The 12,453-nt window shown below is 34.9% G+C and overlaps 3 protein-coding genes across 5 annotated transcripts; 2 read left to right on the top strand and 1 right to left on the bottom strand.

The window, feature by feature from the left end:
• The first annotated feature begins 838 nt into the window (after positions 1–838).
• prel (preli-like) lies at positions 839–3,133 on the top strand. Its single transcript, XM_018444382.1, has 3 exons — positions 839–1,213; positions 1,308–1,521; positions 1,885–3,133. The coding sequence occupies exons 1-3, from the start codon at positions 1,122–1,124 to the stop codon at positions 2,308–2,310; spliced, it is 732 nt and encodes a 243-aa protein (XP_018299884.1). The 5' UTR covers positions 839–1,121; the 3' UTR covers positions 2,311–3,133.
• Positions 3,134–4,411: 1,278 nt separating this feature from the next.
• Positions 4,412–9,304, top strand: LOC108720403 (HEAT repeat-containing protein 6). Of its 2 annotated transcripts, XM_018444403.1 has the most exons (13): positions 4,412–5,151; positions 5,254–5,502; positions 5,595–5,825; positions 5,903–6,728; positions 6,801–7,090; positions 7,213–7,551; positions 7,692–7,939; positions 8,020–8,229; positions 8,343–8,352; positions 8,421–8,498; positions 8,576–8,782; positions 8,875–8,991; positions 9,088–9,304. In XM_018444403.1, exons 1-13 carry the CDS (start codon positions 4,975–4,977, stop codon positions 9,259–9,261), a joined length of 3,156 nt encoding a protein of 1,051 aa, XP_018299905.1. In that variant the 5' UTR covers positions 4,412–4,974; the 3' UTR covers positions 9,262–9,304. The 2 variants fall into 2 exon arrangements, with proteins under 2 accessions (XP_018299905.1, XP_018299904.1); XM_018444402.1 differs by lacking the exons at positions 8,343–8,352; positions 8,576–8,782; positions 8,875–8,991; positions 9,088–9,304 and having other exon boundaries at positions 8,020–8,235; positions 8,419–8,479.
• A 159-nt stretch (positions 9,305–9,463) lies between these two features.
• LOC108720273 (PRKR-interacting protein 1 homolog) lies at positions 9,464–10,852 on the bottom strand. 2 transcript variants are annotated; one of them, XM_018444170.1, is made up of 3 exons: positions 10,453–10,852; positions 10,191–10,370; positions 9,464–10,104 (listed from the first exon to the last, which is right to left on the bottom strand). In XM_018444170.1, the coding sequence occupies exons 1-3, from the start codon at positions 10,549–10,551 to the stop codon at positions 9,703–9,705; spliced, it is 681 nt and encodes a 226-aa protein (XP_018299672.1). In that variant the 5' UTR covers positions 10,552–10,852; the 3' UTR covers positions 9,464–9,702. The 2 variants fall into 2 exon arrangements, with proteins under 2 accessions (XP_018299672.1, XP_018299673.1); XM_018444171.1 differs by having other exon boundaries at positions 10,456–10,852.
• Positions 10,853–12,453: the final 1,601 nt, after the last annotated feature.

Raw genomic sequence — 12,453 nt, 5'->3', positions numbered from 1 at the left:
TACCGCGTCGTATTTTGCCGCGCGGTAAGCGTTTCCGCGTCCAGTGTGCAGGAGCCATTAGCGCCGAGACACTACCGTGTCTCCAGATTCTAATCAGCAATTGGTTGCATTAGTTCCGCATTTCTCTAATCTTCCGCGAAATACGCCCAATGTGAATGCCGGCTTTCAGAATGGCGTATTCTAGTAAATAAAAAATAACGTATTCTAGTAAATTACTAGAATACGCAGGGGTTACGCTTACGCAGGTTACGCCGCATGTGACGGCACCCTAAGGTTGTACTAAAGGCTGCGTTCAGCAGACTCAACAGTTTTGCAACCGTTTTATGATTGTCTGCTGAGATAGGACCATTCTTCTAGATCTAAAAGTATGATCCAATTAGCGCGAAAGAAACTTCCAACAGTTGCAAAACAAACGTTCTGCTGAACGCAGCCAAAGTTAGAAAAGTCACTTTGAAAAGTAACTTATCACTATTATGCGTTACACCGAAAAAATTATAAGTATAACGAGTAACGCGTAACGTTACGCGTAACGTTACTCGTTACTAAAAAGTAACGTGTTACAAATTAGGAGTTATTTTTTTCAGTAACGAATGACTTTTTCAATCCATTATAAGTAACGATTGACTTTTCTAACTCTGATGTTAGCATTACCATCATAAAAATTCACAATGTCATTATCAAATTGTTATTATAACAAGGTAACGATCAACAAAGTAACGGCGTTACAAGTAACGCGTTACTTGCCAACCTTGGAAAATTATAGATACGTCAAAATAGGGCCTTACGAGATCTTTATAAGTTCGACATTAATACAGCACTGATGCCATGTCCAAACGCGCATGCGTCAAAAGGTGACTCGTCTAACAACACTGCCTCTCCTTGCCGCATTCTTGTCATCGCACATTGCTCTAATGCACGTAATCGCGTGTTAAATACGCGATTTCGTTATGTACGACAAGCGGCGTATTCGCCGCGTATTCTGATCCATTCAGATCCATTACCGATTGTATTGTCGCAGTAATCTGTGTCAAATCTCATCAAGATTCGCTCTACCGCTCACGTTGCTTTCTTCACAGACCCTTTTCCCTTGCCGAGTAAAAACGGATTGTCGTCCTTGCACGATGGTGAAATATTACGAGAACATCACGGTCTTCAAGTTTGATTGGACGCAGGTCGTTCGTGGATTCTTTCAGAGATATCCGAATCCGCACAGGTAACTGGACACGTTACATCACATGCGTAACTGAAATACAAATATTACATAACGTGCATTCATCATCGGAATTCACGTGCAACACGATTTCCAGTTCGCACGTTCTCACCGAGGATACGATCTCGAGAGAAGTTAAAAATGGAAAGCTCTACTCCAAGCGGCTGCTGACGAAAACCAATAGAGTACCCAAATGGGGTGAAAGATTCATTAGTAAAAACATTGTCAAAATCGTGGAAGAGAGTATTGTCGATCCAGAAGCAAAGACTCTGACTACGTATACAAGGAATTTAGGATACACCAAAGTCATGGTAAGCTACCTAGAAAACAAACTGACATTATTTGTCGTTATTTTATGACAAATGTTAAAATGACAACAAATAATGTCAGCTTGTTTCCTAGGTGAATAAATTATAGAGAAATAGATAATGAAGATATTTTGTATTTTTTTTTTTTATGAAAAGTCCTATTTTAAATGAATTGATATAAAATGAAATAATATACATGCTAAATGTACGTAATTTATAAAACTAATTTTTAGTTATAAATTCTTTTATCTGTTTGATTGCTAAATAGTAAGAACATTTAAAGATTGATAATCATGACATAGCAAATGATTATAATTATCACAATGATTATAATCGATAATTTAACAGAATTATAATTTCTTTCAGAGCATTGTTGAGAAAGTGGTTTATCAGATCTCTGATGAAAATCCAGAATGGACGGTCGCAAAGAGATCGGCATGGATAGACAGTCAAGTTTTTGGTTTCAGCAGAGCGATTCAAGCCTTTGGCTTAGATCGGTTTAAAAAGAATTGCGCTAAAATGTCAGAGGGCTTCAATTACGTCCTCGTAAATATGTTTCCTCATACAACACAGTTTCTAAATCCGAAACTGTCTCAGACGAGTTTCTCGATGCAAGCTGGACACAGCACTGCAGATGATGGTGTTACGATAAAGCCGAGCCTTGCGGAGGACTTACAACATTCTTTACAGGGTAAAGCAGAGAAGGTCAAAGACGCCGCTAAGAAAGCCACGGACTTAGCAAAGGAAAAAGCAAGACCAATATATGCAGCCTGTCAACCAAATCAATCGTAAATTTATATATTCCACAAATGCAAAACCGTATCATTGAATAATATCGTTTAGCGATGAAAATATTCTCAAATAACACCGTATTATTGTGATGTATCTTGAACAAAACGATGGTAAAGCTTTAGAGACTAGTTCGAGAGTGCAGTTATTTGTATATTAATTAATAGGCACAGTTTAATGACACAGTGCAAAAAGATTTAGAAAATTTGTTGATTGAACAGCACATAATGAAACTTGAGAAAATTTGCTAGGCTTGATAGCCCAAGATTTTCATCGTAATGTTTACACGTGTAAAATTTGCTAAAGCTTCTCGAGTCTGATCCACTTGTAATGTTACCATTCCTTTTAACTGCCAAATTATTAAGCGTGCTATCAAATGCGATACATGCTTGTATCAGAAATGAGCATTAAATTATTTGTTCATTTTTTATACGTAAAAACTTTTTATTTTACAATCGCGAAATATCTCTCATATATATGCAACATATGCAAGAAGTATTCTGATGTGCTTATCAATGTGTATCAGCACTCACATTCGCGTATTTCGTATATACAGCATATACCTAAAGCTTGCAATTGACAATTATAAAGGACAGCATTTCTTACGCAATTATTAATGCCAATGAAAACAATTATGTATGTTACAAATATACATTCAAGTAGTTTTATGACAAATTGTTTTCTTTGTTAATGTAATAAATGTAGTTTGTAGAGTTTGTAGATATTTTGCGTCGGCACGGATAGTGTCAATTGACCAATTGCAATTGACCACTGCAAGTTACTGAAAAACTTGATTCCATACATTGTCAATGTATCATAATTTCAGTATATGTTGCCATATGTTACTAAAATAATTATAACTGATTTAAGAGATTGTTGTGTACAGTATTTCTATATTTTAAATATTTTTCTTTGAATTGTTATTAAAAAGATTGAAATTATTAATAAATAAGTAACAATTTGGGCAACTAAAATTAAATGAAATTTTCGTGAATGTAACTAATGCTCTTACATATATTTAAATAAAGTTTCAATTCTATAACTTTTTTAATTATAAACCTCAATGTTTCTAGTAACAAATTTAATATACCTATGATCTTTGTGCAATCGGATCGCGTAACACGTAGCATGAAATGCGAAAGGCAGGTAACGCTACGCGTTATTACGAAAATTGCAAACGCGGTTAAAAAGTCATTCGATCAACACTCGCATATGCTGTACTCAGTCGCAAGTGAAAGGCATGGAATCACGTCATAGTCTCGCGGAAATCGCAAATGTGATTAAAAAACTGTTCCATCGACACACTATATATATATGCTTTATTATATTCGTATAAAAATAAACGCATTTAACTATTTCGTAATTTTAACTCGTGATGCAACTATTGTATATTCGCGCTCCCCGATTTGTAAATATATATGTACACATAAAAATTTAATTCATTTCAAAATTTTAGGTATATTATTTGTATAAACGATTTATAATCCATACGTAAAGTATTAGATTGAAAACAACGTTCTATTTATTTTTATTATGTTTTATATTTATATTATGAAAAATATATATGTAAAAATATTTATACATTACATTGTAAAAGCATACAATGTAATGTATTTTTTGATAGTAAAACACAAAATGGTTTCTAATAGAATACAAAAAAAAACAATTTTAAGTTTAAAACAGTATAATGTATAAATTTATTTGATATCAATAAATTAAATTTTTATGTAAATTTTTCAAAAATTAAAATAAATTTTTATTTTTAATATAAATATTATATCTATTTTACACACATACATTTTCTAGAGTGGTAGACATTAACTAGGTGATCCTGTATTATTTTTTTTCCTTCATGATTCAAAAGTTAGACGCTTTCTCTAAACAAGAGCAAAAGAAAAATTACGTAAACGTAAATATATATACATGTTATATAATTATATATATGTATATATTATCTTTATCCACAATTAATTATAGATACAACAGGATTCGTATCACATTCATTTTCAACAGTACGACTTTATCAGCAGTGTCGATATTGTGATACGTACTTCATATCTATTTTTATAAAATAGATATTGGTGCCGCTAGTGTGTACGAGGGTTTTGTGCGATGTGGTGCGGTGTCACGAAAAAGGCCGGGATGGGTGCTCTCAGGTTTTGTCTTTGTCGGAGTAAATACATCGTTGAGTTCTGATGAACCACTCGCTCGTGGCGGACGCGTCTCGAAGTCTCGACTCGGGTGCGCTATAGCTATTGTATATTTTTGAAAGTGGTGCCGACTTTGACCGAGCATTGAAACACACATAATCATCCCGCGGTCTTGGACGACCCGTTAGGTCGACCTGACGCGCGTCCTTGCGGCGTGACGACGCCGTAGACGCAGGCGCCCGGTGTTCGAACGGGCTTAGCCATTTTCGCGGGTGTTGCATCATTTTTTTAACACACGGAAAACAATCATAAACGTGATTTGGCCGTATCGACCTCCTATTTGTTTGGAGGCGGGAGCCATAATTAATTAAGAAGAAGAAGAAATACATCGTTTTTTACAATTTATTAAAAATCGTGCAATGTGTCGCGTAGTAATATATATACACAAATTACAAGATAGTGTTGAAGTTATTTATACTGTCCTAAATAAGAAAATTATATAATGTAAACGGTGATCATGGCCTCGTTACCCGTAAATCATACAGTTAGTGACACTACGACACAATTTTGTTCGTTAATCAAAAAACTACTTTCGTTAACTAGTACAAAACTCAGCAACAAGAAACAGATTAATGCATATTTAAATGATCTCAACGAGCTGGATTACAAATGCGTTAATATTATAAATAATGATGTAAGGAATATTTTATATTTTGTTGACTAATACAAAACACGTACTAGTTGCATCTCAAACTACTTTGTTATTTATTGAGATTACATTATAATCTATTTCCAGGCGATATTATTATTGGTGAATCAACTTTGTGCAGCAGTTCTACCTACAGAAACATCTTTAGTCCAAAATGTTTGTAAATTTCTGTACAATCTAACTCAGAACAACATCAAGCTTCATGGTCGCACATTTGTAACCTGCAAACGATGGATTTTAGAAGCATTGGAATTTTCTGATCTACTGGCACAAGTTGATGTATTAATCGTTATAAAAAGCTTTTTACATTTTGGTTATTTTAATAACATCAATCATGTTAGTATATGGCTTCTTTTCCAACAAACAGATTATTAAAAACTAAATTATTATATCATTATATAAAATTAGGCAACTGCTTAATGTTTCAGCATGTATGTCTGTTACTTAAAGATAAGGGTTTGTTAATGAAACATTTAAATCCATTATGTAACCCATGGTCTGAAATTAATTTCCATGCACTTGGATGTTTAGAAGAAATTATAATAAACAAAAGTAACAACCATTGCTTATCAGATAAATTTACATATTTGATAAAAGATATAATTTTTAGAATTTTATCACTTTTACCATATAATGATGATAAGCTTTACTACAGTAAGGTATGCAATTTATTTTTTGTGCAATTCAAAAGGTATATATGTATACATATTTCATCGAGTTACTTATACATTTATAGGTCATAAATTTATGCATGCATATTTTGCATTATATGATCATTGAAAAATTGATCCTTAAATCTCCTGATTTTATTGGAGAAATATTAGGAGTGGTGCAAGCATTCCTATTTTATGGCATCAAAGGTTATTCAGTTACAAGGCCACAATTACTTCGTCCAGCTGCAATGAATCTCCCAGAACGTGTTCACGTAGTTCCCAAATGCAAAAATCTTAAAAATCACAAAGTAAGATCCAGGAAAACACTAGCCAAGAAAAATACATCTGATTCGGGAAATAATGCCATTCCGGAGCACACAGGAATTTCCAAATATTCCAGTGATTCAGATACTTCAGATACAGAGATTAATAATTCTATCCACATCGATTCCAAAGTAAGATTGGGAGCTGTACGTTTATTGCAGGTTCTAATAGAAATCGCTCGGAGTAAAGAGATTTTCGGATACTGGCCACAAATCGTAGCTACCGGTTCACGAAACGACGCAAGAGTATTGACAAGAAGCATACTAGTTGAACCTGTATCTAAAGTGCGACAGAATGTATTGTGTGCATTAACTGAATTGTTAATAGGTGCTAAACCATTTTTAATACATGCCGAGGATACCAATCATACCTCTTTCATCACATTCTTTGGCACAGTATGTTTAATGGTCAAGGAACTGCATTTTACATTAGCATTAATTTTACTGACTGAAAAAAATGTAACTATGTTAATGCACGCATTAAAATGCGCAGCAGCTCTTGTACAGGGCACACCATACGAACGACTGAAACCGGGTTTGGCTACCAAATTAGTTAGGAATTGTAAGCCGCACATATTTCACAAAGGTACATCTTGCCTTTATTATTCTATTTAATTTTTAATTTATTACTTTCATTACAGTCAAGTTATTTTTCTAGATCCAACTGTACGAGTTGCGGCACTATCTATTTTTGAAGCATTTGTCTCAAGTGAACCTATAACGCAGGAAATATTAAACATATTAGCTAAGCAAACTATGGCTGAAATAAGATCAGAAAGTTTGCAGTTTGATATTAATTCCATCAGTGACGTTGGAACAGAAGAAGAGGAAATAGATGTCGAGGATATCGAAAATTCGACAAATAGCTGTAATGAGATCACATCAATATCAAAAGATGAAAATGCTTGTTTGTTGGTTCGCATTTGTTTACAAAATATATCTAATAAGGTATATATAAACGACATACATATTATACATTTTTTTTCGTGCGATTTATTGTATATTTGAAGCTTTTTTTAATCAAAGCAGTTGTCAGTCAAACTGAAAAAATTACGTTTATTTCATTTTAGTCGGTTAATACACCTGTACGACTTCAATCTTTAAAACTTATGGGCAGACTGGTATTTAATACAGGAAACCTTATATTTCCTCATTTGGAGAATGTGACTACAACTTTAATTTCAATTATGGAGGAAACAGAAAATCAAGTAATATTGCATGCATGTCGAGTTTTAGAGATTATGTCCGGTTGCCTCGCAAATACTGAAATTTATAGCAATGGTATATTATTTTGGAACATTATATTTGAACCTATAATATCACTCGCCCAAACATCACAGACCATATTGCGAGAAGCTGCTTGCGATTGTCTAGGTAGCATCAGTGGAAATGTATTTACACAATTATCGGTAAGAATAACTGGAATAAAAAGGATACAATTATCCAAATTTTTATTTTTTTCATTTATGTAGTCGTGACATTCATAAACTAAATATTTTTCATGCCATATATCTCTAATATTCTACTTTATTTTCATTTATATTTACAGAGACAAAGAGTTATATTAATAATTACAATTCTATTTGGAGCAGTTCGTGATGAAGAAAGTACTGTAAGAGCAGCCGGTTTACGTGCATTAGGAATGTTGGTAACTTTACCGGCTTTGGAACACGATACCGGCTTCCTCATGGATTTGGCTGATACAGTTTGTTCAGCTTTTGAGGACAAAAATCTTGGTGTTCGTGTAAAAAGTGCTTGGGCATTGGCAAATTTGTGTGACTGTCTTTCCAGGCAAAAGTTTGTTTTTCAGACTTCTTTCTTTATCTTCTTTGCGCACACATGTCTTCTCTATTTATATAAATATATCCTTTATCCAGACAGCATGAAGATGTGGAACCATTTTCTTTAGAAGATTTACTACCCAAACTATATCATATAAGCGTTAAGGCTACAAAAGATAATGATAAAGTGAAGTGTAACGCCGTCAGAGCAATTGGAACTATTTTATATTTATGTTCACAGAAACACATACTTTCCGACACGGCAATAGGGTTGGACGCACTTATCAAATGTGCTGTTTTAGGAAACTATTAATTTTTATAATTGTTTATGTATATATGTTTTAACTCAAAATAATTAAATTTATTTATAATCAAACTTATTATCTCGATACTTGTGCATTAAATGTTTTATTGTTTTCTGATGACAAAGTATGTAGCTGCAATAAATATTTCTTGATTTATTTAATAAAAATAAATTTTTTTATTTATAACATTAGGTACGATGGAACGCTTGCCGAGCCTTAGGATTGGTTTTGAGCCACGATCCAGACGCAATATTGCCATCTTCTTGGAAAGTACGTACTTGGAAAAATATAACTAGTAATTAATTTATTTATCTTGTATAAATGTTTAAAACTAGATATTTTTATAGAATCAAGTATTTCCAGCGCTTTCAACTTTGATATGCGATAGTCCTAATTTTAAAGTACGAACTAACGCCGCATGGGCATTGTCTTCATGTAATGATTACGGTAAATATACTGTAATGTTGTGGAAAAATATTGTATTAGCATTTGAAAATGCTCAACATGTACCAAGCTACGTTGAATATCCGCATCGAGATGCACTCATTCAGCAAGTAAGTGTGCTCTTTCTTATAATATATTATATAATATTCTTGGAATATCATTGTGTGTGTGATCATGTATTAATACAAAAAATATATTTCAGTTGTGTCTTACTCTTAGTTGCGTGGCTGCCCATACAGAAAAATCCGAACTGCAAAGTCTTTGGATCGAGATTGGCGACCATTTAGAAGAAATTTCCAATTTCATGAAACAATTTCAGGTATAGTATGTGTTATATAAAATATAATTATTAAATCAAATATACAGATGGAGGAACGTAATTTTATAATTTCGGTGTATTGAAATTTTGTTGTAGGAAACTATTTTACCTGAAAAACTAGGAGATTTAATTAAAGCAAAAGTCCAATTGGCACAACATGTAAGAAATGCACATTCTGTTGAAGAACGACAAATCGCTCAATCTTTGGCAAATATATTCGAGAAAACTAATCGCTATGACAATCTAGATACCATTACCTCTACAATATAGGATTGTATATACAACTAAAATGATGAACAAAAAAATAAATCAATGTAACATATTTTTTAACTTTCTTTTCTACCAGCTATTTACTGCAATTTACAATTTTTACTAATAGAGAAAGCTTGAGAACACACATAAATCAGTGGAATTAAAAATATATAAATTAGTAAATTAGTTATTTTAATATTGTCATAAAAAATCCATACATTGCTTTAAAAAATCTATCAATGTTCTAGTTTCCACTGAAACTCTCAATTCAGTTCCACTCTAGTGTAGATCAAATTTAGAGCAATATTTCTTCATTGAATTTAGACTTTGTGGATCAAAGCAGGAGAAATGAGTGCAGTCAATCGTATTTCCATAGACTGAGTGTACTCCACATTAGATGATTCAATGAAAACTCCAATCTCAAATTCAACAAGAGATATTGGACTATTTATATACATATCAAGTGCCATCTTCACATTGAATATTTTCGCTTGATACCTCAGATTGTGTCTTTAACGTATCTTCTTGATTTTTTCCCACAGGTAATGATGATTCCTTTTCTGTCACTGACGTTCCTTCACTTTCATTCATAGATACATTCTTGGGACAACTGTCATTTCCTTCAGTTACTTCACTATTTTCTACAGTTTTAGTTTCTTCATTCTCATCTGTACTATCGTCCTCACTATACTTTTCGTCCATAACGGCATTGTCTTCCTTCTTATTGCTAGCTTTCATAAGTTTCTTCTGCTTACGTCCCTGCTTCTTCCTCAATCTCTTAGCACGTTTCTTTGCCGTTGCCTCCTCTGCCAATTTTCTATTCTCTTCCAACTTCTGATGGTATTCGTCATCTAAATGTTCCTATAATTTTGACAAGGAAATTGTAATCAACAGAAAAAAGTGGATGACTTTTAGGCAACTCTATGTGTGTGTTAAACAATAATCACCTTATATGCCTTCTCCTGAATAAATTTTTGCCGTGCATACTCCTTACGTCGCAGATGTCTATACACATGAAACTCTCCACTACCTGCTCCAGCACTGCTACCCATAACATTACGAACAAATTCTGGTACAGAAGGTGTATTCTTAGCTTTCGGACGTTCCGGTAGTATAACCGGTTTATCCTGTACAATTAAAACATGAATTATATAATACAATTCTGATTCGAATACATAAATCAATAGATTAATACGGAAGCCTTCTTACAACGTTCTTCATTAATTTCATTAGTTTCAATCTTTGCAGATCCACTGCTGTTTTTGGCACTACAGGTTTTTCTTCGTCTTTTTCCTTGTCGTCCGACATTTTTCCACTTCGTGAATACGAAAAAGTGAATAAACTCGGCAATAAATCTTCGTAATTCTGATTCTCTCAAAATAAACTTGTTGGTTAGCACGCCAATAACGCCAATTTAGTGCAGGACAGGAATAAAAGACACAAACCTATGATCTTCTTCTTCTTTTTCTTAATTAATGGCTCCTGCCTCCCAAAAGTCTCCGGAGGCAATACGGCCAGATCACGTCATGGGATTTTTCAAAGTCGAATATGCGATACAGTCATTCAGAGTTCGGGAGTTTCGGCGCAATGTGACAACACAGGTGACAACTTCACGTTGCCACAGTAGCGCAGTCTATCAAGGCTACGAATCTCACGGCGGAAAGGCGAGCGGCGTAAACGCGCCGCTAGGACGGGATGGTATGTCGGGACCACGCGCAGGCGCAAAAGCGCCGCGAGTAGCCGTGGACAAGCGCCGCGAAAATACAAATTATAACAAACGATCACAGGCCAAACCAAAGCTCACAAATAATCGACAGATCTTTGCCGAAGGGTTACGCAAGGTACGAGTAATGGTAATGTTGGGATCTTGGGAGGAATGAGGTCCTCCTGATCGAGATCATTGAGAGCTAGCCGGATGGAAGCAACGTACGGTTCTGTGAGAGGGCAGAAGAATATAACGTGTGCGAAGTCTTGTGAGGGAGCTCCACAAAGGCATGAAGGATTGTCAATCAGGTTTTTGCGAAAAAGACTGTAGTTAAGATTAAAATGGTTACTCCTAAGGCGATTTAGCGTAGTGATCATGATGCGAGAGAACCGAAGATCATGAAACCAAGGCTTATTATTATGGGTATAGCAATTTTTAAAATAGTATTCGCCCGTAATCCGAGATGTCCTTTTAATATAACTATCAAATGCTTTAGACAGACGCATCCTCGGTATGAAGAATAAGTCGGAGTAGGGAGTCATGAAATTTGATTCAGCCCCCTCTCCTATAGCTTTTTTGGCTAGTTGGTCAGCTATTTCGTTACCTTGAATTCCGCAATGTGAGGGTACCCAAATGAAGCTAACCTGGGTGTTGCGGAACTTCGCCTCCTCTATGAGAGCCCTGATGTACGAGATAATGTAATTGTTGGTTCTATTGCGGAAACCCGCAAGGGAATCAAGAACACTTTTGGAGTCAGAAACAATAACTATACGGCTGAGGTCATTGTGAAGGGCAAAGAGTAGAGCATTGTATATGGCCCATGCCTCGGACGTAAACACAGACGCGTACGAGGATAATTTAAACATAAAATGGAGGTCAAGCTGGGGAGAATAGACCGCAGAACCCACATATGTACCATCATCAACCTTTGAACCGTCCGTGTAGAAGACAATGGCGCGAGCGAGCACGCGCCGAAAGATATCCTCAAAAATCGGTTGGATATTCTGTTGAGGAATGGTATCAAAATTTTTAAGAATATTAGGTGGTAGGGATAAATAGGAAACATTCGTACAGGTAGAGTAATATGAATTTTGATACGCAGGGAGGCCAGGCGTAATGAGCATGAGTTTGTTGTAGGACCACATATGAAGAAAAACAAGCGCCGCCGGAAAGTGAGTGCCTAAATAGAAAGAGCGGGGTGTGTTAACGACCAAATCGCAAATCTCCAGAAGCTTAGTCACAACCGGGTGATCCCGAAAGGAAATTATTTTAAGAAAGTATTTCGAAGCTAGGTACTCAAACCTTTGTTTCAAGAGGGGTTCCCTCGTTTCAGCATGCATCACATTTATCGGAGTAGAGTTACGGTATCCACAAGTTATGCGTATTGCCTGATTTTGTATGCGTTGCAGTCTAACTAGCGAACGGTTGTCATTAAGGACGAAAATAAGAGGCGCATACTCGAAAGAGGCATGAATCATCCCGAGCAGAAATTAGATCGGGAATGC

This window comes from Mycetomoellerius zeteki, unplaced genomic scaffold, assembly GCF_001594055.1.
Source record: "Mycetomoellerius zeteki isolate Tzet28-1 unplaced genomic scaffold, Tzet1.0 scaffold149, whole genome shotgun sequence".
Lineage (NCBI taxonomy): Eukaryota > Metazoa > Arthropoda > Insecta > Hymenoptera > Formicidae > Mycetomoellerius > Mycetomoellerius zeteki.
Note: the sequence above shows the minus strand (reverse complement) of the source record. Positions and strands in the feature narration are given on the sequence as shown.